The sequence below is a fragment of the Lichenostomus cassidix genome, chromosome W, assembly GCF_008360975.1.
Source record: "Lichenostomus cassidix isolate B80296 chromosome W, HeHo_3.0, whole genome shotgun sequence".
Taxonomy (NCBI): domain Eukaryota; kingdom Metazoa; phylum Chordata; class Aves; order Passeriformes; family Meliphagidae; genus Lichenostomus; species Lichenostomus cassidix.
Window position 1 is genome coordinate 3,324,959 of NC_139510.1, and position 27,441 is coordinate 3,352,399.

The 27,441-nt window shown below is 43.8% G+C and overlaps 2 protein-coding genes across 3 annotated transcripts in view; one reads left to right on the top strand and one right to left on the bottom strand.

Moving 5' to 3' along the window:
- LOC146425325 (RNA-binding E3 ubiquitin-protein ligase MEX3C-like) lies at positions 1-27,281 on the top strand. Of its 2 annotated transcripts, XM_085041605.1 has the most exons (3): positions 1-765; positions 18,304-18,374; positions 24,255-24,398. In XM_085041605.1, exons 1-3 carry the CDS (start codon positions 177-179, stop codon positions 24,264-24,266), a joined length of 672 nt encoding a protein of 223 aa, XP_084897731.1. In that variant the 5' UTR covers positions 1-176; the 3' UTR covers positions 24,267-24,398. The 2 variants fall into 2 exon arrangements, with proteins under 2 accessions (XP_084897731.1, XP_084897730.1); XM_085041604.1 differs by lacking the exon at positions 18,304-18,374 and having other exon boundaries at positions 4-765; positions 24,255-27,281.
- The window catches only part of LOC146425326 (SMAD family member 4), a 42,442-nt gene continuing 41,737 nt past the window's right edge, over positions 26,737-27,441 (bottom strand). Inside the window, exon 12 of the mRNA XM_085041623.1 lies at positions 26,737-27,437. Coding sequence (XP_084897749.1) covers positions 27,382-27,437 — 56 coding nt within the window. The 3' untranslated portion in view covers positions 26,737-27,381. The remainder of the gene's footprint in view (positions 27,438-27,441) is intronic.

The window sequence follows — 27,441 nt, forward strand, 5'->3', positions numbered from 1 at the left end:
TCCACCTCCTCCCCACTGCTCCCCTCCATTCCACTACCGTCTGTGGCCCCGCTGAGGGGAGAGTCATTGGGCAAAAGGCGTGCTGAGAGCGCGGCCCTGGCGTCCGGGTCGTGCTCGTCACGGCATGGCGGCTCCGCGCCGCTAGGCCCTGCCCGGCCTGCGGCGCCTCCCCTGCCATGCCGAGCAGCAGCGCCGCTGCGGCCTCCCGTGCCCCCGAGCTGCCGCGCCTCCCCCCCCACCCGCTGCCGCTGCTCCAGCAGCACATCTCCGGCCTCGGCCTCCGTGACCACGGCCTGCCCGCCGGAGGCAGCGGAGTAGCGGGGGTGGCCCGACAGCGAGCGGGCTTGGCGCCGCCGCCCGACTCCCTCGGGGAGCCGAGGCTTGGCGGGACGGGGGAGGCGGCGGCGAGGGACGAGGGAGATCTGGAGCTGGAGGAAGAAGAGGACGAAGAAGACTACCTGGCCACGCTGCTGCTGCTCTCCACGTCTTCCTCGCCCTCCCAGTCGCTCCCGCTGCTGCCGGCGTTGGGCTCCGTCCTGCTCTCGCCCGCTCTCGATGCGCAGGAGACAGCGGCGGGGGCGCACGATCCTGAGGGCATGATGGCGGCAATGCTGTCCCACGCCTACGGCGGCGGCTTGAGTGGCGGTGGTGCGGCGGGCCTCAGCGGCGAGCAGACGGCGCTGCTCCGCGGAAAGAGCGTCAACACCACCGAGTGCGTGCCTGTGCCCAGCTCTGAGCATGTGGCTGAGATCGTGGGCCGCCAGGGTGAGTGGAGGACCGGATGGGGTGTGGGGCGGCCTGGACCTGCTGTCCTTCCCCGGGGTTCGTGGCAGGTCTCTCCCCGCACGTCCCTGGGGCGTGCCCCTTCGGGGTCGGCTGCAGGAGCCCCTTGCCTCGGTGGTAGCTTTGTGCCCCCTGGGGACGACCTCTCCTTCCCAGACCTCGGCTTCCTCACGGGGAATAGGATGCTGGCACCAGGCCAGCCCTGCTTGAGAAGGCAAGAGCAAGGACTGGATTAGCTCTGACCTTCTATTATTGTTCATCTGAGCTGTAAAATGCAGTGTATAGCCTGGCCACGTACAGGTAGGCGTTGGCACAGGCTTTGCTCTTCAATGACACTTGGCTCGTGGTCTTTAGTGAGAAGCTGCTTTTCACTGTAGAAACTTTGGACTGTGTTTTACAAAGATTTTTGAGTGAAGGACTTTAATTTGCCTTGGAGAGCAAGGTATGGGCTGACACTGTTCCTACAGCTTTTCATGGTGCTCACCAATTACAAAGACCTGAGGAATCAACGAGATGGAGAAAGGAACCACGTTTAGCCCTCCTCTGTGTGAAAGCCCTTGTCTTTCTGCTCAGGTTATGGCTTCCTGTTGCTACACTCGGTGGGTCTCTATTACGTCATTAGGATGAGGTCATATCAGCGATGTCACCTTCGTTTTGTGCCTTTCATGTGGTCTCGTGGGAGCGGTGCTTGGAGGAGTTAGATGTTTTGCACCAGCTTTCTAGTGGTGAACCTAATTTTAAAACTCCTTTTTATATACCGAGAGAAGCACTGAGCAGTGTCAAGTGTAGATGTGGAAAGGCAGACAATGAAGTTGCCCCTCTCTTTCCTTTCTGTGTGTTTTTTTTTGTCTTGTTTTGTTTTGTTTTGGGGGTGGTGGGTCTCATTTTCTGATGAGCTCTTATAACGAGTAGTTATGCTGCCTGGTCTCTCTATGCCAGTGTAGCTTTTGATTGTTTTTTTCCCTTGAATATGGAAGAAATGGTAAGATTGGTCTAAACCAATGTGGTACAAAAGAAAGGCCCACTGGGCACCAATGCTTAGGCAGACTTGTTTTCTCTTTCTACATTTATTTTAGGTTTTTAGCAGTTAAGGGTGGGGTTTTTGCTGTATGTGTCAAAGGAGAATGGAAGGCTGTGGTGCAGAAATTTGCAGGTAGCTTCCTCTGATGCAGACAAGTCTGCTCTGTTCAAGCAGAAAATTTCTTTTCCAAGAAATGGTGTTTCAATGTCTTAAGACTGTTCATATGTCATTGGGGATGGTGGGCAGAGGGGGGGGGTGGGTGGAAAACAGAACTGAAAACCATGATTGCTACAGTCCTCTAAAGGAGAAATATCAACTATTGGACTTCAAGGACTGATTAGGCTGCTGTGTTTATTCTCCACCAGATCAGGGTTGTTCTCTGTAGTAAATTTTTCAGTACTTTGAGTCACTTAAAAACAAGATAATGGGGTTTGCATAAAAATAGGATCATTGTTCCTGAAGAGTTCATTAGCTGCTTCTGCTTTTATTTTTCATGTGGTGTCTCACTGTTTGGCTTGTGGTAAAATATTTAGCCTTGGTGGGGAGGGATTTTATAATACAAAGAATTAGGGCTACAAAAGAGGTAGGAGCAGGAGTGGAGGGAAATCTAAAAATGTTACCAAATATACTTGAATGAAAGCTTTGTGCAAGGAGGCCCTTCAAAATTCTCATTCATGGGAGATTTTATGCTTAAAGACTGCCTTATGTAAGTTGTATTAGTTCCACTAAATATTTGTTAAATGTCTTAGACATACTGGTCCTTGCATCCCCTTTTATGGTCCAGAACTGTGCTGCCTCATTGCATGGATTAGATGCTCTTGCTTTCTCATCCACTTGCTTTGCATGTGTCTGTGCCCTAGCCCACAAAAGTGTTGTCAGCTGTAGTGCAGTTTGGTCTGCCTTGAGCAAGGCTGGTCAGAGCTGCATCCTTCACAGATTGTTCTGCTCTCTATAAAAATGAAGATACATATTCTCTTCCTAGCATGCATCCTAACCAGCTGGTTACATTATCATACTTTCCACTAGACCAAGTTGCGCAAAGCTCCATCCAACCTGTCCTTGAACACTTTCAGGGATGGGGCATCCACAGCTTCTCTTGGCAACCTGTTCTAGTACCTCACCACTCTCACAGGAAAGAATTTCTTCCTAATATCTACTCTAAGCCTATTCTCAGTTTGGATCCATTCCCCCTTGTCCTGTCACTACATGCTCTTGTAAATAGTCTCTTTCCATCTTGTAGGCTCTTTTCAGGTACTGGAAGACTGCAATTAGGTAAACCCAAAGCCTTCTCTTTTCCAGGTTCAACAATCCCAATTCTCTTAGCCTTTCCTCATAGGAGAGGTGCTTCATCCCTATAATCTTGGTGGCTTCCTCTGGACTCCAACAGGTCAATGTCCTTCCTGTGCTGGGGACCCCAGAGCTATATGTAGCACTGCAGGTGGGGTTTCATGAGAGTGGAGGAGAGGGACAGAATCACCTCTCTTTCCCTGCTGCCCATGCTGCTTTTGATGCAGCCCAGGATATGATTGGCTTTTTGGGCTGCAAGTGCACGTTGCCGGCTTGTGTCCAGCCTCTTATCCACCAGCACCACCAAGTCCTTCTTGGCAGGGCTGCTTTTGATCTGTTCATCCCCCAGCCTGGATTGCCCTGACCCAGGTGCAGGACCTTGCACTTGGTCCTATTGAACCTCATGAGATTTTCATGGGCCCATTTCTCAAGTTTGTCCAGATCCCTCTGGATGGCATCCCATCCCTCAGGTGTGTCAACTGCACCACTCAGCTTGGTGTCATCTGCAAAGTTGCCGAGGGTGCACTCAATCCCTTCATCGATGTCATTAATGAAGATATTATATAGCACTGGTCCCAATATGGACCCCTGAGGGGCATCACTTGTCACTGATGTCCATCAGGACTCTGAGCCATTGACCGCTATGCTCTGGATGCAACCATACAACCAATTTCTTATCCACTGAACAGTCCATCCATCCACCAAATCTTTCTGTCTCCAATTGAGAGAGAAGGATGTTGTGGGGCTCCATGTCAAAGGATTTACAGAAGTCCAGATAAATTACATCTGTAGCCCTTCCCTTGTCCACTGATATAGTCACTCCATCATAGAAGGCCACTAGGTTGGTTGGGCAGGACTTGCCCTTGGTGAAGCTGTGCTGACTATCCTGAATCACCTCCTTGTGTCCTTCATGTGCCTTAGCATAGCTTCTAGGAGGATCTGTTCCATGATCTTCCCAAGATTATCTTGAACGAATTCAGCTAAGTTTTATGCCAGATTCCTCTGTATTGCAATACTTTAATATCAAATTATGTAAGGGCGATGAGATTGAAACACTACTTCTGATAGATTTCCATAAATATTAAGTTTATATTCTTTCTATTGCTTTCTGAGGTATAAAAAGAACTTGAAATGTCTGCAGCCTAAAAACATCAGCTCTGAAATACCAGGAATGCTGAGTTTGATCTAGGCTTTACTTGAGGCCTCACTGCTGTGTCTGAGAGCATGCTTTTTTTAAGTCCTAACTTCCAAACTGAAAAAGTAATGATAACCAGTGTTCCACAATATTCTTTATCCAAATTTAATTTTTTGCACAGTGGAAGAGAATCTCTAGACGTTGTTTGTCAGATCAAAGGTGCTTCTGAGTCATAAGCTAGCTGTAAACAAGCAAAGACCTTATGGTGCGTGCATTTAATATTTTTTCAATTGTGTGAGTTTCAGGTTGCTGGATTCCAGATTAGAATCGTAGAATGGTTTGGGTTGAAAGGGACCTCAAAGATCATCTAATTCCAACCCCCACCCCCAGTCATGGGGAGGGATGCCTTTCACTAGATCAGGTTGCTCAGGTTCTCATCCAACCTGGCCTTGAACACTTGCAGGGATGGGGCATCCACAACTTCTCTGGACAATTTGTTCCAATGCTTTACCACCCTTAGAGTAAAAAATTTCTTCTTAACATCTAATCTAAACCTGCTCTCTTTCAGTTTAAAACCATTGCCCCTTGTCCTGTCACTATCTGCTTGTATAGAGTCCCTCTCCCTCCTTTTTATAAGCCCCTTAAGATACTGGAAGGCTGCAATAAAGTCTCTCTGAAGCCTTTTCCTTTCCATGCTGAACAACCCCAGCTCTCTCAGCCTGTCTTCATAGGAGAGAGGTGCTCCAATCCTCTGATCATCTTTGTGGCCTCCTCTGGATCCACTCTAACAGGTCCACATCTTTCTTGTGCTGAGGACCCCAGATCTGGACACAGTACTACAGGTGGGATCTCACAAGGGCAGAGTAGAGGAGGAAAATCACCTCCCTCGACCTGCTGGGCATGTGTCTTTTGCTGCAACCCGGGTTCTTGTGTGGGCATTTGCGCTGGTAGCTGTGCACAGATGTGGGATGCCACAGCTATAGAAGGTGTGGAGTGCTTGAAATGTACCTTGTGGTTGATAGTTGAAACTATGTTGGAGGTTGCTGGGTTACTGTGACAGTAGTTCAATGTAAATGCTGGAAGCATTTACATCACTGGAAAAGGCTTAAGACTTTAATGAATAGTTAAGTGCTCCTTATTAAAAGTTGTGTAGTATTTCTGAAACCTGGCAGGTTTTTGTGCCTTTTTTTTTAATGTTATTTTTATTAATCTCAAATGTTCTCAGCCTTTTCTTATTCCCCTTGTCCCCCCAAAATTGAAGTTGACAGACATTGGTTGGGGTAGTGTAATATATTTCTTTTTAGTCTTTGAGGTGGAAAAATCTCAAAGGCGAACAACAAAGGAAAAGATATTTGTATCCTTTTGTTCCTGTAAAGGCATTCGACTGGGAGCCAGGAAAACTAGATTCCATTCCTGGCATTTTACCGGCTTTCTGTATGAATTTGAACTAGCTGTTAAATCCACTCTTTGCTAACCTGGCCAGTCATTATGCTGAGCAGAAAAGCGACTTCCTTTGCTGTCAACAGCTAAAAATCCTGCAGATGCACAAAGTTGCATCAGTTTAAAAAAATAAAATCAAGTTAGAGAAAGTGCTCTTGAGAAGTGGTAGCAAGAAAGCTGTTTTGCTGAGGAGGTGACCTTTTTTGCCTGAGAAAAGCTGGAATTAAATAAGCATGTATCCAGACTGCAGGTCTAACTTCGAATGTTTTGTTTTAATCTCTAAATCATGTGAAGGACTTGTGAAAGTCTTCTGTGGATCACCTGAAAACTGTTTCCCCTATGTAAAGTTGGTGATGGTGAGTCTTCAGTGCCCCCTGCACTTTGCACTTGGAGTAAGACACATTTAAACACTTGTGGGAGCTCAAGGTGTTAGCTGCGAAGTCTAGCAGCTATCGAGGTCTTTTGTCATCAGTTAATGTGAGACATTAAGAGAGGTAAACTGAATCACCCCTGGCAGGGGCAGAGACTGATTGCAAGACCAAGACTGTTTACCTTATGCATAAGTGATTAGCAAGAGAAGTTAAGCAGAAATGACGGCGATCATCTCGTACATTAGGAAAGTAAAACATGTAACCCTGGAAAACGGTTAAGTTTGTAACAGTATAAAACATGATGTTTTCTGTACAATAAATGGGACTTTGCATGAATCAGGCTGAGTACCCAAATTCAATCGCCGACAAACACTAAAATCTCATTTGAATAATGCAAAAAGAGGCGTAGTGTCTGAAGACAAACAGAAAACCTGAAAGATGCTGGAAGGGACAAAGTTTGTCTTGTAGAGATGCTGCATCCCTGAGTATATTGGCTGTCTTCAGATAGCGATTGCTGGAATATATTTAATACATTCCAGTGTTTTGACTATTCAAGTAATGTGATTTTTCCGAGCGTTTATATCCTTGATAAAACTGGCAATAGTGGTTTTTCTCTCTAAAACATCACTAGAGTTTGGAGCTGCATAACTCTAAAGCAACACTTTCATGCAGATTTAATGGTCCTGGACTCTTTTTTTGTTCTTTGTTTTTGAATGTGGGTTCTTGAGCAAAATATTACTTTTCTTAAAATAGTCCTGTAAATTGAAATGAAACCATAATTCTGATAATTTGATAGCTGATAGCTATCTAGCATAGCTGAACAGCCAAATAAAAGCAATAGCTATCACTCTTAGTGGAAAAGTGCTAAAACAATCCTAGAGCTACATATATTATAATAAAATATAATAATAGTAATATAATCCTAGATCTTGTGTTAGGCTATCTATGTACTGTATTTAGCTATGGTAGGATAATTATAGTCCTTTCAAAAAATACTGAATATCTGCTTTTATCTTTCAATGTGTTGTGATAGTAGTATTACTGAATTACTGACAGTACTTGCTTAGCCTTGACTGGTTATTAATTACCTGTAAGGTGTAGTCAGCATAAGCATAGCTAACTAACCTGAATTGCATGTTTTTTGTTTTTTTTTTTTAAACTGGATTCTTCACATTTCCACATTCATGGATGTTTAATTTGTATGACTGAAGTTGTCATGTACTTCAGTGCCAACTGATTGCCACAGGCAACAAGGACCACAGGTTCAACTAACTTGAGTGAAAAAGGCAATTACATTTCAGAATATTTTTTTGCATCTTCTATAACAAGCCAGTTATTAAATGCTATATTCAATGGCTTGTTCTAAAGACTGAAATAAAACTTGAGCTATCTGTTGAAAAGCTATTTTTCTGGGTAGTTGAAGTCTTCTCATTTTTAGAGCCTGGAGCTCCAGGATCTGAAACATGTGAGCGTACTGTGGCCTGACACAGTCTGAAATTACTGCTGAATTTTCAGTGGCCTATTGCTCTGATACAGTGTAACAAATGTAATTTCATTTGTGTTCTTTGTCATTTGTGCTATGCAAAGATCCAACTCAAGTTGCAAAGTGTGTTAGAAGGGTGCAGGTTTTCCAGCTGGGATTGTAAATCCTTGCTCATAAAGACAGCTTTTCTCTGGCTTCTTAGGTGGGAAGCACACCCAACACAGTGCACACTCAGGAGACTTTGTGTAGTCTGCCAGAAATTCTGTAGATTTTAATGTGTGAATGCATCATAAGATTTTTTTATGAAGCTAAAATTAAAACAAAAATCTTGGAAGGTAAAATACCAATTTCTAATTGTCTGGTCCTTTTGATTTTCTTGTAAAATTGCTGTGTTATAAAAGAGTATGGTTTTCTTTTTTATGTTTATATACACACAGAAAAGAAATCCTGGTTAATGTGCTTCTGAACTGTACTGGATTAACCTGTCTGGCATGAGAAAACTGATGAGTTCTTTTAAGCTGTTAGTAAAGTCAGCAGATGATGTGTGTTTCCCTGTCTTAGCCCCTCTTACCCTCTCTTCTAGTACACTGTGGTCTGAATTACTGGAAAAGAAACTTTGTTCTAAACAAAATGTTGGATATCTCAAAGATCTTAAATTTTGTTTTGATGCAATACTTCCATCCCACAGGGCCAATTTCTTATTGCAGGCAAAAAAAAAAATTAGCAAGGATAAGGTTGCAAACTTCCTGTAACAAAAAATGTTGCTGAGCACTAGTACATTTTTATTTAATCAAAAGAAAAGGCCAAAGAGGTCTAAATCAAGCATTTGTTTCCAATTTCAGTTACTCCTTAATGTCTTCATTTTCTCTTTCATGTATTCCTTTAAAAGCATGAGATTTTATCAGTGTCTGAGATCTGTTTCCTTCACTAGTGTGAGTCAGTAGTTCTGAGGTCTGCATCAGGTTCTCTGTTTCTCTTTTCAACAAAGATACTGTATCTGTTACTTTTTACCTTCTAGATCATTTTACCTTTGACTGTACTGTGGGATTTTGTGTATAAAAACACAGGTCTAGCAGCATTTTTGAATCAAGATTTTGGTGTAGGTGAAGATTTGCATAGTCTTTTTCAATCTTCCTTTATTGACCATTTGCCGCATGGCATGAATAGTGTTTCTTTTTAATATCATCATGCAGGTCAGCTTTCCCAATGCTGTTGCTCATGTCATAAATTGGATCTCAATAAATCAATCAGAGACAATTCCAATTCAGTAATTTGTAATTTATGCAAGCAAGTGGATACAGGTCAAAGCAGCGCTGGGCGGGCTAGGCAGGCTCCCTTGCTCTGCCTACCGACACCGCACTGAGGTTTGTGTGTGCCGGGGTTTTATGCACTCTCTTTTTTCCGGGTTACGTGTCATTCGCTGGAGATAAGGCTGTGTTTGCGTAGTCTGTTGCTGTTGCTAGGGGGGTCTGCCTCTGCCTTCTGGTGCTCGTTCGGGGCCGAAGGCTCGTAGTCTGCCTCACACGTTCGCAGCCTGCCCTTCCCCCTATACCTTGCTGGTTACTTTAGATTGTGCAAGTTTTGTATAAGCCTTATGTAAACAGGATGCTCAAGTTCTGCTTATGCCAGCAGGAGGTCTTTGGTCTGTGGGGGCCCTGTTTTCCTGTTGCAATTTAGCGAATCAATCCCCATTTATCACACATAAATCTGTTTCATTCACTAGATCAATGTTCTTAATCAAAATAACTTTTTTTCTGTAGTTATTTGTTCGATGTACTCCCTCTCATAACTATTGCTTTTCTGCTATTGTACCTTCCTAATTTGGCTCAACAGCTGCTACGTTAGTCCTGGTGCTACAGCAGTGCAAGTAATTAATAATACAACTTGATGCCCTCTGGCTTTTTTGCTCCATGTAACTTGTTTACAGAGTTGTCATCTGCCTTGGGAATTGGAGTATTATTCTGCCTGTGAGACTGCTGATTTGATAGTGTCCTGGATTGACATGTTGTGGTTTGACCCTAGCCAAATGCCAGCCACCTTCAACACCTGCTCTCCCCTGCTGCAGCTGGGCAGAGGAGAGGGAAACAAAAGTTAACACACATACACGCACACACACAGGGCTCATGAGTTGAGATAAGGAACCGGGAGAAAGACTTACTGAGGGCAAAACAGGCTGAAACTTAAAGTTGCAAAGTGATTTATTGCTAACAGAGTCAGAGGATAAATGAGAAATAAAAGAAAACCTTCAGACACCATTTCTCCACTTACCCCCCTCCCTCCTTCCCCCCCATCAGCACAGGGGGGCAGGTTGTGGGGATTTGGTCAGTCCATCACTGAGATCTTCTGCTGTTCAGGGAGAGGAGTTGTCCTCTGCAGAGCCATGGGTCCTTCCCATAGGAGACAGTCCTCTGTGAACTTTTCTGGCATGGATCCAAATCTCACGAGCAGCAGATCGCCTGAATCTACTGCAACATGAGTGTCTTGGTTTGAAAGACAGGTGTCTGTTAAAGAAGGTGGGAACCTCCCTTAGAATAGAGAATATGACCCCCCTCTTCCCTCTGAATTATTATAACTTTGAAATGAAGGGGTTTCAGGCAAAGATATGGGAAAAGGAATAACAGGTTTTGTTGGAAAACGCAGTTTTCCAGCAAAACTTAAGCTAACTGAATATACCTGAGCAGGGCCTCAGCATACTCAGGCCTCAGTAAAATCCTAACAAGCTACAGTGGCTTGTTTACCTGAGAATGTTCTGTGAGAAGAATGTCATGGGAAAGAATAGGGAGTCAGAAGTGTTATGAGAAAGAAAAAGGGAGTTACCAGGAGGATCCCTGAATGTGTGAGAACAGACTGCAGATGTGTGTGTAGCTATAATTAGTAGCATCTGTAACAGTATATAACTCTCTCGTTTGGTGAAATAAAATGGAGCTTACTCTATATCTCATATTGAGACTGCCGTGAGTTCCCTCTCGTCGTTATGTCAAGGTTTTTGCTAGTATCCATAACGAGGCAAACAAGCAACAACAACAGTAGCAACAACAAAGAAAACCAGAACCCCGGTGGCAGCTTTCTCTGGGCTGCCAGGCACTTTCCCCTTTGGTGCAGTTACAGTCACAGCCAGCAGGGGTGCTGTTGGGCTCCCAGCCGAGCAGGGCAGGTGCGATGACTCCCGTGCAGCTGCAGGGGGCACTATGGAGCGAGGTCGGCTCCTCCTCTTGCATGGATAATGGCGGACAGGCTGGGCAGCAGGACGGGGTGCAGGGAGCTCAGAGCCGCAAACTGGGACAGCAGGGCTGGCTGGGCTAGCAAACAAAAGATGGCAGAAACTCTGCAGTTGTGGCAGAAGTCGCAGTGTGTCCAGGCAGGCAGGGGGCGCGGCGGGGGGGAAGGGGGAGGGGGAGGGTCGGGATGCCCTGCTTTTACCAAACGAAGGCTCACCCAGCAAGGAAGAGAAGGCAGCACAGAGCTGGGGCTCCCATGGTCAAAGTGGACAGAAGACAGCAGCTCCCTTATTCCCTCTCTGATGCCCAATGAGCAAGTGAAGTCCAACGGCCAGGTGTTCCCCCTCACCACACCCTGGCTATATCTTTTGTTTCTTGAGTACCTGGTTGTTGGTTTCCTAGAAACAGAATGGGGAAAATTCCTCAACCTCCAACAATGAGTCCCTCATCCACGGGGTGCAGACCTCCAAGGCCAGGTTCTTCCATTTCTGGAGAAGGGACTTTCTCCCCACTGGGACTCCCACTGGATCACAGCCTCCTCCAGGCATCCCCCTGTTCCGGCGTGGGCACCTCCCCACGGACTGTGGGTGGATCTCTGCATCCCCTGTGGACCCCATGGGCTGCAGGGGGACAACCTGCTTCACCATGGTCATCACCACGGCTGGCAGAGGATTGTCAGCTGTGGCGCCTGGAGCACCTCCTCCCCCACCTTCTCCACTGACCTTGGTGTCTCCATGTTGTTTTCCCTCACATGTTCTCACCTCTTCTTCCATCTCTGGCTAAAAAGAAGTGCGTGTACCCGTTGTTTTGATTTCTTCTTAAATATGTTATCACAGAGGCATAACCAACATCTCTAATTGGCCCAGGCTTGGCCAGTGGCATGTCCATCACTTTCAGAGCCATCAGAGATTGGCTCTGCTGGACATGCTGAAAACTTACAGAACCTTCACACAGAACACACAGGAGGCCATCTTTGTGGCCCCCCCTCCCACTACCAAAAACTGGGCCAAGCAAAACCAACACACATATAGAAGGAAACAGTGTGTAGGCTGACTACTTCATTCTGTACTAGATTGATTGATAGCTATATATATATAAATTGATGAATTGATACATACCTGAAGAATCTTTAATAAAGAGTTTCTACATGATTCCTGAACCAGGGCTTTTGTTATTTAGAAGAGGAAAATATCCCTGAGAGCTTTTGAGCAGCCCTCTCTTGGAAAGCTTTCTCAACATCATCAGAGACTCTTGAGGCTGCCCTCTTTTCCCATCTCTTACCTTGGCACCAATAGGGTAAAACAAAATCCTGCTTCCTTTGATCTGGCACAGCCAAGTGGTCAACATCAATTTCTTGGCTCTTGGTTAAAGTACTTGAGATCTCCAGACTCTTCTGTCCTGGTACCTAGGCAATCCCAAGCCTGTGTGGCTGCAACACCTGTTGCACTTGAGCTTGAAGTGCTGGTCTGGAAAGTATCTCATCTAAAAACACTTCTATAGCTCCACCTGGATAATGACAAGTAGGAAAGTCATGTATCATCTTCGCTTTGTAATTTTTTACATGTACTAATGCTAAGTAAGTGGTCAGTTGCTCCTCAGAAATGGGTGTGATGGAATTATAATGGGAGCAGTCTTGGTTGCTATATATAGCATAGAATCATAGAATAGCCTGAGTTGAAAGTGACCCACTGATTTGCCCCAAGCGAGCCTGGAGACACTTCAGAGACAAAGTCAGAGAAGTGGGTATTTGCTTTTATTCGGTGCACCAGGTGTGGGGGGATTCTCTCTTCCAAACACACACACCTCGATACCTCCAAAGACACGGTGTTATAGGTAAAATTCATGAATATTCATCATCTCCAGGATAGGAGTGGTTATACAAATTATTTCTCGTAAATCATTAATATTATTCAGTGATTTCTTGTGCTTGGCTTCAAAAGGATTCTTTTGCTCCCTTTTATCTTGATAAGATTAAGGGAATCCTGTGTTTATTTACATATTCTGCCTTATTGTGATAAATGAATGGTGAATGTAGTATGCTAAGAAATCTTATAAGCTGATAAGCCACAAGGCCAGAGATCAAGACGCCCTAAAGAAATAAAAAGAAACAGACCTCATGCATCCCAGGAAATCTGTTATCTACATTCACTCCTCCCCGAGAAGTTGTCAGCCACAACTTGAATTAGAGCTAAGGAAGACTTCAGCCTTCAGCCCTGAGCCAAACCAGAAGGCTCAAGATGGGTGCCGTGCTGGTGAAAGGGGGCAAAGATCAAAGAAAGAGGGATGGTTGAAGTGTAAATTGATTTGGGTTATCTATTTGACCACTCCTTTCTCACCACAAGGGTCATTGAAGTCCAACTCCTGGCCCTGCATGGGACAACCCCAAAAATCACACCATGTGCCTGAGAGTATTGTCCAAACATTTCTTGAACTCTGTCAGGTTTGGTGCTGTGGCTACTACCCTGGGGGAGCCTGTTCCAGTGCCCAACCACCCTCTGGATGGCAGCACCTTTTCTTAATATCCAACCTAAACCTCCCCTAACACAACTTCAGGCTATTCCCTTGGGTCCTGCCACTGGTCACCAGAGTGAAGAGATTGGTGCCTGCCCCTCTGTGGCTAGCACAGACCTTTCCCGTGAGAATTCTTTCTCTCTTCTTCCTGTGTTTTATAAACAAAGATAAAGTTTGGATGTTTGTTGAAACAGTTACTCAAGATATGGACAGTTCAGGCCTGGCCAATCAGGCCTAGGGGGAGGTTTCGAACTGACCAATCTGGGTGACCTTTGAAAAGTCTATATAAGTTGGAATTAAATAATAAAAGCTTTTTGATGCCACACTTAGAACCTGGACTTCTTTTCTCTACTAGCGGTTCAACAGCGACATCCCTCCACTTCCCTGTAAGTTGTAGACTGCAATGAGATCTCCCCTCAGTCTCTTCTAGGCTGAACAAGCCTAGAACTGCTCCTCAACTGCTCCTTGTATAGCTTCCCCTCCAGACCCTTCACCATCTTTGTTGCCCTCCTTTGAGTACTCTCTAATAGCTTTATAGCTTTCTTATATTGAGGTGCCCAAAACTCTGCACAAGACTTGAGGTGAAACTGTGGTGGGTTGACCTTGGCTGGATACCAGGTGCCCACCAAGCTGCTCTATCACTCCCCCTTCCCAGCTGGACAGGAGAGAGAAAATAAGATGGAAAATTACTTGTAGGTTGAGATAAGGCAGTTTACTAAGGTAAAAGTGAAAACTTGTGTGTGCAGAAGCAAAGAGGAAAAATTTTTTTTTATTCTCTATTTCCCATCAGCAAGTGATATCTGGCCACTTCCTGGGAAGTGGGGCTTCAGCATGTGTAGCAGTTGCTCCAGAAGGCAAACATTTTAGGTAAGGAATGCCCCCCTTCCTCCTCCTTTTCTTAGCTTTTACATCCCTTATGGAATATCCATTTGGTTAATTGGGGTCAGTTGGCCTGGTTGTGTCCCCTCCCAGGAGCTTGCCCACTACCAGCCCCTAATGGGGGAATGTTGAGAGACAGCACTGATGCTGTGCCAGTGCTGCTCAGCAGTAGCCAAAACACTGGTGTGTTATCAGTACCTTTCCAGCTACCAATGCAAAGCACAGTGCTGTGAGGGCTGCTTTGGGGAAATGAACTCTGGCTTAGCCAGACCAAATACAGAGCCATCTTGAAATGTTTCACAGGCAGGCACAGGGGTTTGGTAACTGCAGTGTAACTAAAAGCTTGTGATTGCAGGGGTGAGTTGTTGATGGGTCAGGAGGCAAGGAAAAATGTCTTTAGTATAAAATGCTCTAATTTTTTTATTATATAGTGAAAGGTTCAAGAGTTAAGGGCAGGGAAAGATCACTCACTGATTACCGTCACTGGCAAAACAGAATCAACTTGGGGATATTAATTGAATTTATTACTAACAAGATCAGAGCAGGATAACGAGAAGTAAAATAAGACCTCAAAAACACCTTCCCCCCCACCCTTCTCTCCTTCCTGGGCTCTTACCTCCTCCCCCAGCATTGCAGGGAGACAGGGAATGGGGGTTACGGTCAGTTCGTCATGTCACCAAAAATGTCAGGATAAATGAAACTCTCTAACGCTGTTTTTGTAGTATTAGGGAATAGGCATTACTTTATTCTGGCCAGGGTGCATAGTGGATAACTCCAGCCACATACACCACTTTCAGAACTTTTAACTTATTTATACATTTTTAACAAAGAAATTAATTTTTATTGGTTCTAAATTACATAATTCTCTTTATTAATTAGTATTCTGTCTTCTCTTGGTTATTGATTTCTCGCTTCTCATGCTAGTTAGTCCACATTTTTCAGTCTTTTTGTAATATTTTTCTCAGACAGGGAATCTAGCACATGTTGGATCACCTTTGTTAGTCTCTTCTTTATCTTCTGGTTACTCCAACATGTCCTTCGAGGGCTATAAATTCTGGATTCCAGGTGTTCGGCCTTTAACTCCCCCAGTCTTTCATTGAAATTTATCAGGGTTAGTTTAGCAAAACTTAAAAGTTTCGGTGATCTAATAATCACAATTTAACAATAAGAGTCTGTGAAAAGAAAGTTAGCTATGTTATGTGCTGGCCAAAGTGGAAAATTACACTGCTTAACTTCTTATGATTAATGAACTACTTATGATTAATTAAAACAATTTAAAAGTTAATTAAAGCCATTAATTAGAAAAAATAATTAGGTGTCGGGGTTTGACCTTGACTAAATGCTAGGCACTTTTGCTTTTTCCTGATGCAGACATGCAGGAGAGGGGAAGGAAAAAAAACTGTTAAAACACACACTAATCTCATGAGTTAAGTGAGATAGGACACTGGTAGGAGGATGCATGGAAGAAAGGGCAGGCAGGCTCTAAACTTGAAGTTGCAAAGTGATTTAATTACTTAAATGAGTCAGAGGAAAAATGAGAGGTAAAAATAAGCTTTTCATACACCATTTTGTTTACTCACCCCCTCCCTCTTAAGACAGCATTTTCTACTCACCCCCTTCTCTCCCTTTAACTAACAGTTTGGGTAGAGGGGCAGGGTGTGGGGTATTTTCTCAGTCTACAGAGCAGGTCCATAAATTTATTCATCACTACAATTCTACTACAAATACTCTTTATCTCTACTTATCTCTCTCTCTAGACAGTTTTTCTGCTCTCAACCCCCCTCCCTCTTAAGAAGCAGTCTTTCCGCTCACCCCCCCCCCCCTTTCCAATGTAACAACACGGGCAGGGGGCAGGGTAAGGGGTTTTTTTTCTGGTTAGTTGATCAGGGGTCCTCTACTTAGCCACAGGGTCCTTCCCACGAGAGACAGTCCTCTGGGAACTTCTTTAGCATGGGTCCAATTTCACGAGCAACATCCCGCCCGAATTCTGATGCAACATGAGTTTTTGTCCATAAGGTGCAGACTCTCCCGAGCCAAGGCCAGGCTGCTTCCATCCCAGGAGCAAGGCCTTTCTCTCTCTTGTGAGAAAGAAGTGGTCAAATAGAAAACCCAAATCTATTTGCACTTCAACCATCCTTGTTTCTTTGAGCTTTTGCCCCCTTCTACCAGCGCAGCGCCTGTCCAGGGCTGAAGGCTGAGTTCTAATTCAAATTCAAACTGTAGATAACAGCTCTGGCTTGATGGCTTTTTAGCTAAGATGTACAAGCATGCATTTAAAACCAGCACAGAAACCGCTGAATCATCCCATAAAAGACCACGCATGCTCCAGAGGGAAAGGTGAAAAGTGCATTGTGATGAAGACTACTAGGACCTTCATCCTGGAGGGGTCTTTGGGGGTCTCCAAAGACCACCAGGACATACAGAGCATGCATGGTGCACATGCTAATGATATTAATGACTTCTGAGAAATTATTTGTATAACCACTCCTATCCTGGGGAATGTAATGAATATTCATGAATTTTACCTATAACACTGTGCCTTTGGAGGTACTGAGGTGTGTGTGTTTGGTGGAGAAAATTCCCCCACACCCGGTGCATCGAATAAAGCAAATACCCACTTCTCTGACTTGGTCTCTGAAGTGTCTCTGGGCTCGATTGGGGCGAATCACTTGCAAGGCATTTGCAGCTTTAACTCTTTATATGAGACTCCCACTGGTTCACAGCTTCCTCCAGGCATCCACCTGCTCCTCTGGCGTTGGGCTGTGGGTGGATTTCTGCATCCTCGTGGACTCCATGGGCTGCAGGGGGACAACGTGCTCCCCCCATGGCCTTCACCGCAGCTAGCAGAGGGTTTTCAGCTCTGGTGCCTGGAGCACCTCCTCTCCCACCTTCTTCACAGACCTTGGTGTCTCCATGTTGTTATCCCTTCACATATTTTTACCTCCACCTCCTCCTCTTCTAACTAGAAGTGCGTGTCTACCTTGTTTTGATTTTTTCTTAAATATGTTTTCACAGAGGCATAACTAGCGCCTCTCATTGGCCCACACTTGGCCGGCAGCATGTCCATCACTTTCAGAGCCATCAGAGATTGGTTCTGCTGGACTTGGTGAAAAAACTTCCAGAACTTTGACTCAGGACACACAGGAGCCATCTTGATGCCACTCCCCACCCCTCAGACAACTTCCTCAGGCCTACTACAACAGCTTCTGAGGGGTTTAAATTTCTCTTAGATGTTAAAGATACCTTGCTGATGTTTTGGGCCAATCAAAACCACCACATTAGGAAAGTTATATCATTTCCAACAATCACATGTTGTTCCTGCTGCTGCTTAGGGAGAAGAGTCCTTCCCCTGTTCCAGTGTTGGTTCCCCACAGGGTCACAAGTCCTACCAGGAAACCTACTCTGGCATGGGGTCCTTTCCACAGGTCCCTGCCAGGATCCTGTTCCAGTGGGGGCTTCCTACAAGATCACAGCCTTTTTTTGAGCATCCACCTGCTCTCATGTGGGTCCATCTTGGAGCTGTTTGGCATTGGTTCTGTCTGACATAGGGGAAGTTTCTGGCAGCTTTTTACAGAAGCTACCCCTGCAGCTCCCCCACTACCAAAATCTGGCCACACAAACCCAGTACAATGTAGATCAGCATCTTTTGCAAGTATAGAGAAATTACTTTCTTCATCTTCCTTAAATCAACTAACTATATTCAACAGCCAGTTAAAAAAATAAAATTGCCAGGAGTTAAAATTTTCCATGAATTAAACCAAGGTGTGAAATGAAATTAATTGCTCTTAGTTGAAAGGTGATAGTAACTAGAGTCAGTCTATCAACTAGACTACAGGTAGTATTTAATATGGCTTTAATAACCCAGTGAAATGCCACAAATGTTCTGGTTTTAATTTAGCTAGCCTACTTAAGGAGGTTTAGCCATTAAATAATTTAGAATTGGTTTTCATTTTCTGTCCCAATGCAGCTTCATCTCGGCTTAATAAATGGGGCACTTATCATTTTTGTGCTATATAATCACAAACTGGATAAATACTTTTAGTCATTTCACAACTGAGAGGAAGTGTTCTGTTTAAGCAAAAGAATGCAGCTTGGGAATGAACAGCTCTTCTGAAAAATATGTCAAGCAGTCATTCTTAATTAAGTAGATTAATTTTTCTTTCTTTGTTAATCAGGTGTGCAATGTTATGCTCTGCAGACCAGCAGCTGTTGGCCTTGTGGTACTACCATCCAGTGTTTCAGTCAGGTAACAAAGGATTTGCACATAGTTGCAGGGGTTCTTGCTCTCTGATTAAAAATTTGTGGTGACCTAGCAATGAAATAAGGGCTGTGCCAGTTTAACAGACTCTCCCTTTGAAGCTGTGTCCATATACAGCTGTTACAGGCTCATAGAAAACAAATCCCTGTGTGTTCCTCTCGGCACACTTGGCAATGCTATGCCATCCCCTGCTGGTTTGGAGGGACTTCCCAGACCTTGCCCTTGCTTTCTAGGCAAGAAATTAGCTATGGCTCTGCTAGCAGCTCATTGTTTGGGGTATATGTCAGTTAATTATTCTGTCACTGCCTCATTACTTGGTGTCAGCTTATTATGGTGGTCAGTGCTAAAGACAGTATTCAGAATGGAGGCTGTAATACAATATTGTCTTTCATCAGATAACTGCAAAGCTACTGAAAAATATATTCCTGTGAGCTATGGCTTTCTCTTTAGTGGTGACGAGCTGTGAGATCTATGGTTGCTCTGAGGACAAATCAAAGGATGCCAGACTTGGTCAGGGCTGCTTGTCAGCCCTCCCTCCTGTGTAAGAGATGAGTTGGTGCTAATACAACTTCACCCTGCTTGCTGCTCTTCCATCCTTGGCAGTACTGGTGGCTTCACACAGGATTTGTATGTTTGAAGAGCTGCAGGAAGTTCTCAGTTTTGATCCCTTTAGCTAGTTACTTGTCAGGAGCAGGGAAGGAAAACAAACTGGTGTTGTCCATTTGATTGTGGTTCACAGGGGCTGCTCACTGAATTTTTACCCACCATGACTTCCAGGGTTCTATTTAGATAAATTTCTTTCAGCTTTTTTTTTTTTTTTCCCTAAAGTCCTCTTTAATTGGGGAGGCAAAGTTAGACATGATGGTAAGAAGGTTTAAGTTCCTGTGTGTGCCTGAACCCCAGTTTTGCAGCACTTGGCAAGAGGAATGTGGGTATAAGGTATGTGTCCCTTCTATGACAGGTTGCATCTTGCCACTGTTGATAATGAGGAGGATGAAGGACTTTTGTCCCCTAGTGTGAGAGGGGAGACCACACAACAAAGGGAACCTCATCTATAAATTTATGTGTCCCATTCCCACTGTGTGACATAGAGGTGAATTCAGCAAAGAAAGAAACAGGGGGAAGGTAACATTTCTCCATGGCTATGCAGAACAGGAGTCTGAAATGCCTTTTTGGGGTGGTTCTTGGCTCATGGCAGCAGCTTGGCTGGTGTGGTGTGAAGCAGGTGTGCACAGGGTTCCCACTGCAGTCACTTGGCTCTGCTGGCTCCATTAGGGAGTTTCCCTCATGGATTGAATGGCCTGAGACTGGGTTTGATGTATCTCATCCTGTTAGTGATGATGGAAGGTGAAAGTGGGAGTGAGGGCTGAGCCAGTTGTTGCTGTGTAATGGGTGAGGACTGCCAGTGCTATGGCTGCTACACTTAACTGTCATTTCTAAGGGGAAAAATTAATCTGTCTTCCTATCATCTCTTTTTAATTAGGAAGTATTTGATCATTTTAAATTGGTAGTGTATGAGATAAACTATTCCTTTAGAGCTACCCTTAAGTTTCTTGGAGAGTATAATGTTCATAGTGTGGTTAAAATGTACAGTCAAACAATCCTCTTAAGGGGAAAAAAATGGGGAGGAAGCTTGAAAAGAATGATATAAATCAGCCAGCACAAGGTGAACATTGCCTACAGGACTTGACTCAGGCTTGGTTCCTCATCGGGTGCCTGGGCAGACAAGCACTAAATCTTTGCCTCAATGAAAGCAAACACAAAGGGTTTTGTTTTAACTGTGTCTGTATGTACTTATGACTGAATGTGCTGCTTAGGAATGCTTATACTGCTGAACCAAGGATGGTAACTGGTATTGAATAGACTTCTGTTATCACACCAAACTAAAAATCACTTGAAAAGGTTTGATTAAATGAAATTTCTGGTCTAGAAGTCCCCCTTTAAGGCTTTTTTTTTTTTTTTTTTAACCTCTGTACTTCAAAATCTTGGATACAAAAATCTTTTGAATTGCAAAAGTGTGGGTGATATATTTTTTTCTTCCCCTTTGTCTTTCCCAGTCTCCTGATGTCTCGGTTTGAAAGACAGGTGTCTGCTAAGAAAGGTGGGAACCTCCCCTCCAAATTATTATAACTTTGGAATCAAGGGCTTTCAGGCAGAGGTATGGGAAAAGGAATAACAGTTCCTTTACTAGTATCTATAACGAAGTAAACAAGCAACAACAAACAAAAACCAGAAACCCGGTGACAGATGTCCCTGGGCTGCCAGGCACTTTCCCGCTTGGTGTAGTTACGGGCACAACCAGTAGGGGCACTGTTGATCTCCCAGCCGGGCAGGGCAGGTGCGATGACTCCCACACAGCTGCAGGTAGCACTGTGGCGCGAGGTCAGGTCTGTCTCACGGGGTTGGTAATGGTGGGCGGGCTGGACAGCAGGGCAGCGCGCTGTAGAGAGCTCGGAGCAGCGAGCTGGAGCGGCAGGAATGGCTCACCCGGGCTAGCCAGCAAAGGTGGCAGGGACTCCGCAGTTGTGGCAGACGCCGCGGTGCGTTCCAGCGAGTGGGGCGGGGGCAGCGACAGCCAGACTCCTCCGAAGTTGCTGCGAAAAACGCAGCCGGGCAGGCGCGCGCTCCCGGCGGGGAAAAAAGGTTGAAATCCCGCGACTTTTCCCAACCAAGAGCTCACCCAGCCAGGAGGAGAAGGCAGAGCACAGCCGAACGTCCCGCGGTCGCAGCCGAAAGCAAGCAGCAGCTTCCCTCTGACCCTTCCGGTGTCCCACGAGCAAGTGCTGGTCCCAATGGCCAGAATGCCTCCTCTCCTCACCCCGCCCAGCCACAGCCTTTGTCTCTTACAAAATTGTTAATGGCCCTGAGCACTGGGTCATTGGTTCCCTAGTAACAGGGATGGAAAAAATTCCACCCCCCCACCCCAACCTTCAACACCTGAGCTTAGATACAGAAACTTCTTGATTTATCCTTTGACCATGTGATTTCATAGCTGGCAGAACTTGTCATCGTGGCTGCAGAATTGTTGGTGAGGGGATGGGATCAACTGTGCTTTGCAGCATTGCCTCAGTAGTGACTAATGGAGGAGGGTGGGAAACCAGATCAGCTGAGTAAAAGCAAATAGAAAGGTCATTCAGCTGGAGTAGTATAATAGGCTACTGACCTTGTATTTTGTCATGAGTGTCTGTTGTGGGGGTTTCCAGCACTCCTTGTAGATAAAATCCAGTGGATATTGACTGACTTGTTCAGAAATATTGGGTTTTGTATGTGGTGATTTTCTTCAGTTCTTTCTAACTTTTCAGCTAAAGATTGAGAGTTGATCTTGATGGTCTGGGGAGTCAGCTTTCCACTGAAACCAACTTTCTGATGTTTAAAAGTCTTTTTCTGTTGCTACAGGGATTTGAGGCAGTGTTTGGCCTCTGCTTTCTAGGTATGTGACTCATACCTTAAAAGCAAAGTTCTACCCATCTTGGTCTGTGCTGTTCTGCAGCCTGAGGAAGAAAAGCAAGAAGGCTTTTCTTTACGCCGGAGTGGTTTGGAAATATGACACTGGCAAAGCAATCTCTGGGAATTTGCAGGGAATGGAGTTGAAGGTGCATAATTCTAACTTGATTTGAATTTCTAAAATATCAGGAAAATCTTGTCTAAAATGTAAGCTGTAAGACTTGGTAAGGCTGTTTGGAATCTGGAATTAAGTGGGCTCTGAACAGTGATATATAATATAGAATGATATTGCTATTTAGATATCTATGTCTAAATGCCTCTAGTATTCTTTAAATGTTGCCTCTGTAATTTTTTCAGGAAATAAGGATATCTACTGGGGTGGAATGGAGTAAATGAAAGTAATCTGTGTATATTGGAGAATAATTGGTACACATCAGGAGACTGACTTTGGGTTTAGGTGTTCCAGTAAAAAGAATGTGAAAACTTCAGTGGCACAATTTTATGCAACCTTTGGGTTTAACGTTTGAGCCCACTATCTTTTCTGAGTAACTGGGAAGGAATGGGAATGGAGTGGGCAAGCAGATTTACTACAGGGAGAAATGCAAACTAAGAGATGGAAGGAGTAAAGGTAAATTGCTAAAGTGAGATGCTGCTCTCTGGTACATATGGGGAAATGGCATGGCTTCAAAGGATGTGTGCTTTGCCACTTCTGTAAGGCATCTAATGTCTGTTTTCCCTTTTTCTTATCTAGTAGAGCACTAGTGCCCTTCTCAGTGGGCTGTAGTGGGAGGTTGAGGCTTATGGGTTTGTTATCTCCTGCTGACACTTGCTGCTCTTGCTGATCAATGTTTGGCTTTCGGGTCTGCATCCCCTCCTTTGCACATATCTGTCTGTGCCTCACACCCTCTCTTGCGGGAGCCCTCCTATGCTCCTCTGTGTGCTTTCTGGTGGAGGTAGGGCCTCTCAGAGCCCTCACGACTAGCTACTGAAGATTAATGAACTTTCTTTCAAGCTGTGTCACAGAAACAAAGGGCTGTTGTGTTCAGCCTTTGTCCTTGCTGTGTACAGGGGCCCTTCAAGAAGCAGCTCTTCCTCCCCTCTATTCCAACCAGCATCTACATGTTTGCTACTTTTTTTATAGGTAGATAGTACTGAATAAAGTGCATCTTTGAGTGGTTTTCTAACTGTAAAATTTATTGATTGTGATACCTTGGGTGCAAAGGACTAACAAAACACTGTTTTGAGATACTATTTTGAGTACCCAAACGGTTATGAGATGCTTAAAGTAAATAAGGAAAAGGTGAACAAATGTCTGCAAGTGAAATGATGCTTAAAACACTTGATCTGCAAATGTTACTTATAGTTTTTTCAAGATGAGGTTCACTATAAAATAACATTTAATGTGACATGCTTTTGAATTTGTTTTAAAATAGGATAAATTCAATTAAGACTGAATCCAGTAGACTGTCTTGCATGTCATGGACCTGCTTGTGTCTCTTCATTTTGAAATGCCTGCTTTTCTGGTCCTGTCATGGGTAAAAGGGCCTTCTGTATGTACCATGCCTTTCAAAATGCCTTGAGCGTCTTGGGAAAGAGCCTGTTGTCATTGTGTCATAGCAAACTTTATAATTCAGACTCCAAAAATCAAAGACAAATATTTCATTAACTTTTTGCTTCTATTTCAGTCTGTATTTACTCAGTCAATAAATGAGAGAAATTCCACATAGGCACATACTATTACATAGTAAGCCTTATATGCATGCAACAAACTGCTTGAACTCCTTGAACTCCTACTTGACAGTTCAAGGAGTGGCTCCTCCATCCCGCAGGGAAGAGTAAAGTTTTAAATGACACTTATTGATAAAAGGAAGCAAATGAAGAGTTCTCAATTAATCAATTTTATCTATACCCTACACAGGTTGCAATACAGACACTTCTCTCACTTGTAAATGTGTAATTTGCTTTTAGGTCATGCTTGTTGGTAGAAGGCTAATATATCAGCAAACTTGTGTGTGAACCTTTCCTCCTTTTGCAGGATCTTAGAAATAACTGAAGTATACCCAATCAATAGAAAAAAAATTAAACCCATAAGTATGTATGGGATAATCACAAAGGTGGCTGACAGAGGAAAAAGCCCTTAATGTTTATTCACCATCTAATAGCAATTGAGGAGTTACTGGGCTAAACCAGCCCCAGAAACATTGCTAAAATAGTTTGTAGCTATAAGTGTTAGAGGCCTGTTTGGAAATAAGAGGTATAAGTTGTTACCGCTTTTGCTAATGTGGCTTGCAGAGATGCAAACAGCTGCTTCTGGTTTCACCCTATGGTTTCTTGAAACTCTCAAACAGCTTAAAATAGATGGCTTTCTTGTGGCTTTCTAAATTTGGATGTCTTGCTAAACTTGTATATGTTTCCTTTAAACAGGTTGCAAAATAAAAGCACTAAGGGCCAAGACAAATACTTACATTAAGACCCCTGTTCGTGGAGAAGAACCCATCTTTGTTGTCACTGGGCGAAAGGAGGATGTAGCCATGGCTAAAAGGGAAATTCTCTCAGCTGCTGAACACTTCTCCATGATTAGAGCATCACGCAACAAGAGCGGTCCTGCCCTGGGAGGCCTGCCATGTACCCCTAATCTGCCAGGTCAGATGACAGTCCAAGTCAGGGTGCCTTACTGTGTAGTTGGGCTGGTGGTTGGACCAAAGGGAGCTACAATCAAAAGAATTCAGCAGCAGACCCATACCTACATAGTCACTCCCAGCAGGGACAAGGAGCCAGTCTTCGAAGTCACAGGAATGCCTGAAAATGTCAACTGTGCACGTGAGGAGATAGAGATGCATATAGCCATGCGTACTGGGAACTACATTAAGCTGAATAAAGAGAATGATTTCCACTACAATGGTACAGATGTGAGCTTTGAAGGAGGCACTCTCAGGTCTGCATGGCTTGCTTCTAATCCTGTCCCTCCTAGCTGCACCAGAATGATTTCTTATTATAGGAATAACAGCTCCAGCTCCTTGGGAAGTAGTTCCACAGATTCCTATTTTGGAAGCAATAGATTGGCTGACTTCAGCCCAACAAGTCCGTTCGGCACAGGCAACTTTTGGTTTGGAGAAACGTTGCCTTCAGTGGGCACGGAAGACCTCGCGGTTGAGTCTCCTGTGTATGATTCCTTACCAATGCCTTCCCAAACCATTTGGACTCCTTTTGAACCTGTAAACCCTCTCCCTGGCTTTGGTAGTGACCCTGCTAATAATGCCAAGCCTCAATGCCGAGGGAGCCAGCCATCTACTCCTTGCTTGTCACCCGCATTTCCAGAAAGCCTGGATCACCCACTGGCTGGGAGAGTGAGTAGTGACCCACCTAGCACTGGCCACCAAGTAGGCCTTCCCATCTACATCCCCGCATTCTCCAGTGGCACCAACAGCTATTCCTCTTCCAATAGTGGCTCCACATCCAGCTCGCCCCCTGAGTCAAGACAGAAACACGACTGCATGATCTGCTTCGAGAGCCAAGTCGTTGCGGCCCTGGTCCCCTGTGGTCACAATCTCTTCTGCCTGGAGTGTGCCAACAAAATCTGTGAAAAGGAAGTCCCATCGTGTCCTATTTGCCAGACAGCCGTTACTCAGGCAATTCAAATTCACTCTTAAATATACAGATGTTATTATATATGGACTTTTAAAGACTCTTAAAGACATGGGTGTAATGGTACCTTCTAGTAAACTTTATAATGAATTCTGACTGTTGGACTTTCTTGGGATTAGGCTGAAGTTATTAATAAATTTTTACTTTCTCAAAAGGCTGCTATGGTAACACTAAACTTAAGTGGTCTCTGTTTGGTTCAGTGTAAGCAGATGGCATGTTTAGCAGAGATACATCTGGTGTCATGTTATGGCACAGTGAAGGAAAGTTTTCATAAATTACACAACTGAAAAATCCCCCCACATTTTACAGGCTTTTCTAAAGGATCTCTGTTAATTGTTTGGCTTCTGTGTGCTGGCAGCAATGAACCTTTTTGCCTAAATGCAACAGTACTTGTCTGCTATGGAGGATGTGTGGTATTATCAATATATCAAACAATACTTCCAGTGCTGTCTTCTCCCAGTTTTGAGGAAACATTTTTTTGTTTGTGTGACAACTTATGCCTAATTCTTCAGCATTGCAAATATCTTTTAAAGCATAATTTGTTTTATTGAAACAGATTGTGTTATTGGCTGGTTCAGATAATCAATTACAGTGAGGTAGGAAGAGAGAAGCTGCCAGATGCACCTCCATTTTGTCCTTGATAAGGGCAGTATGTCCAGAGGATCAGGAATGTCTCAATTTGTGATTTCCTACCCACTGCTTTTGTTAGTGTAATGTGGAAAAAGTCTGGCTGACTCCATCCAGTTACAGTAAGGGCTTTGGGATGCACATACTTTGACTTAGAGTGATGATGCTGACACTGTTCATTAGTCTGATCAAGCTGTTCTTTAATTACCTTTTTAGAGAGTATATATTTCAAAATGTGAAGCATTTTTATGTTCATGTCTTACACATAAATATATATTTTTAGTAAGAAAAAGGAAAAAGGGGGAGTTGTGTAAATGCTTTTGTATTATTCATGACAGCAGCTGTGACAGTGGCTCTGCAATCAGTTTACTTCATTTCAAAACTGTCTTTCCAAAAAAAAAAAAAAAAGTCTCTTGAATGAGCTTCTTACATTTCAACCTGTGGATGTTTCTAGCTTTTTCATCCTCAGTACATTCCCAAAGCTGTGCTGGCATATTAAAACAGCAAAAACAAACAAAAGGCACAAAAGTAGAGTTCTGATGTATTTTTTCCTATTTTTTAAAGCATTATTTTCCCAAGACAAACTTTTTTTCAGTGTAACAAAAAAAGAAATTGTGTATTAAACTAGTATATATACAGAAAATTTTATTTTTATTTCCACTTAGTTACATTTCGTATAAGTTTACAACTAGAAGTTGCCTTGAAGGCATATTATGTACTGCATAACTTTAATACTATAATTGCTTGTAGGATAGTTACATGTCAGTATTATAATCTGATCTCTAGCTGCAGTCTTGTAGATGAGAACAAATGTTCACTGAGCATGTATTTTGTTTTATTGCATTGTACACTGCAACTAATAAGCCAAGGAATCAACAGACATTAGGTGCGTGTACCACTTCTATAAACCACAAACTAAGAATAAACTGATAAATTATTGATCTAGCTTAATATTTGCTAATTTTACTACGCTCTTTGTTATGTATATGTAGGGAGGTCATAGGGATTATAAATTCAATTTTGGTAAAGTTTAAAAACTATATATTTTATGATAAAGGGCCTTTAACTTATGATGGCCAAAGCACTGATATCATATATTTGCTGTAAAGAGAATTATAAGAGTTTTATTTTTCTGATATTAAAAGTTACTTAATAAAGACTTGTTTCCATTAACTTGAATGTTTTGGTGTCTTCATGGCTGTCACTTGTAGCAGCTCAGGCAGGCTGGGGCTGGCTGATATCCCCCACTCAACCAGGGGTGTTCCTGGTGCTTAGTATTTCATGTGCAGGGCTCAGGCTGGTGGGATCCCATTCCAGTGCTGCAGGGCTCCACTCCTGA

Bases quoted from the DNA above. Each gene is read 5' to 3' on its own strand.
- LOC146425325 (XM_085041604.1), top strand. From the start codon at position 177: ATGCCGAGCAGCAGCGCCGCTGCGGCCTCCCGTGCCCCCGAGCTGCCG. The intron at 766-24,254 runs GTGAGTGGAGGA...TCCTTTAAACAG, and splicing joins TGAGATCGTGGGCCGCCAGG to GTTGCAAAATAAAAGCACTA.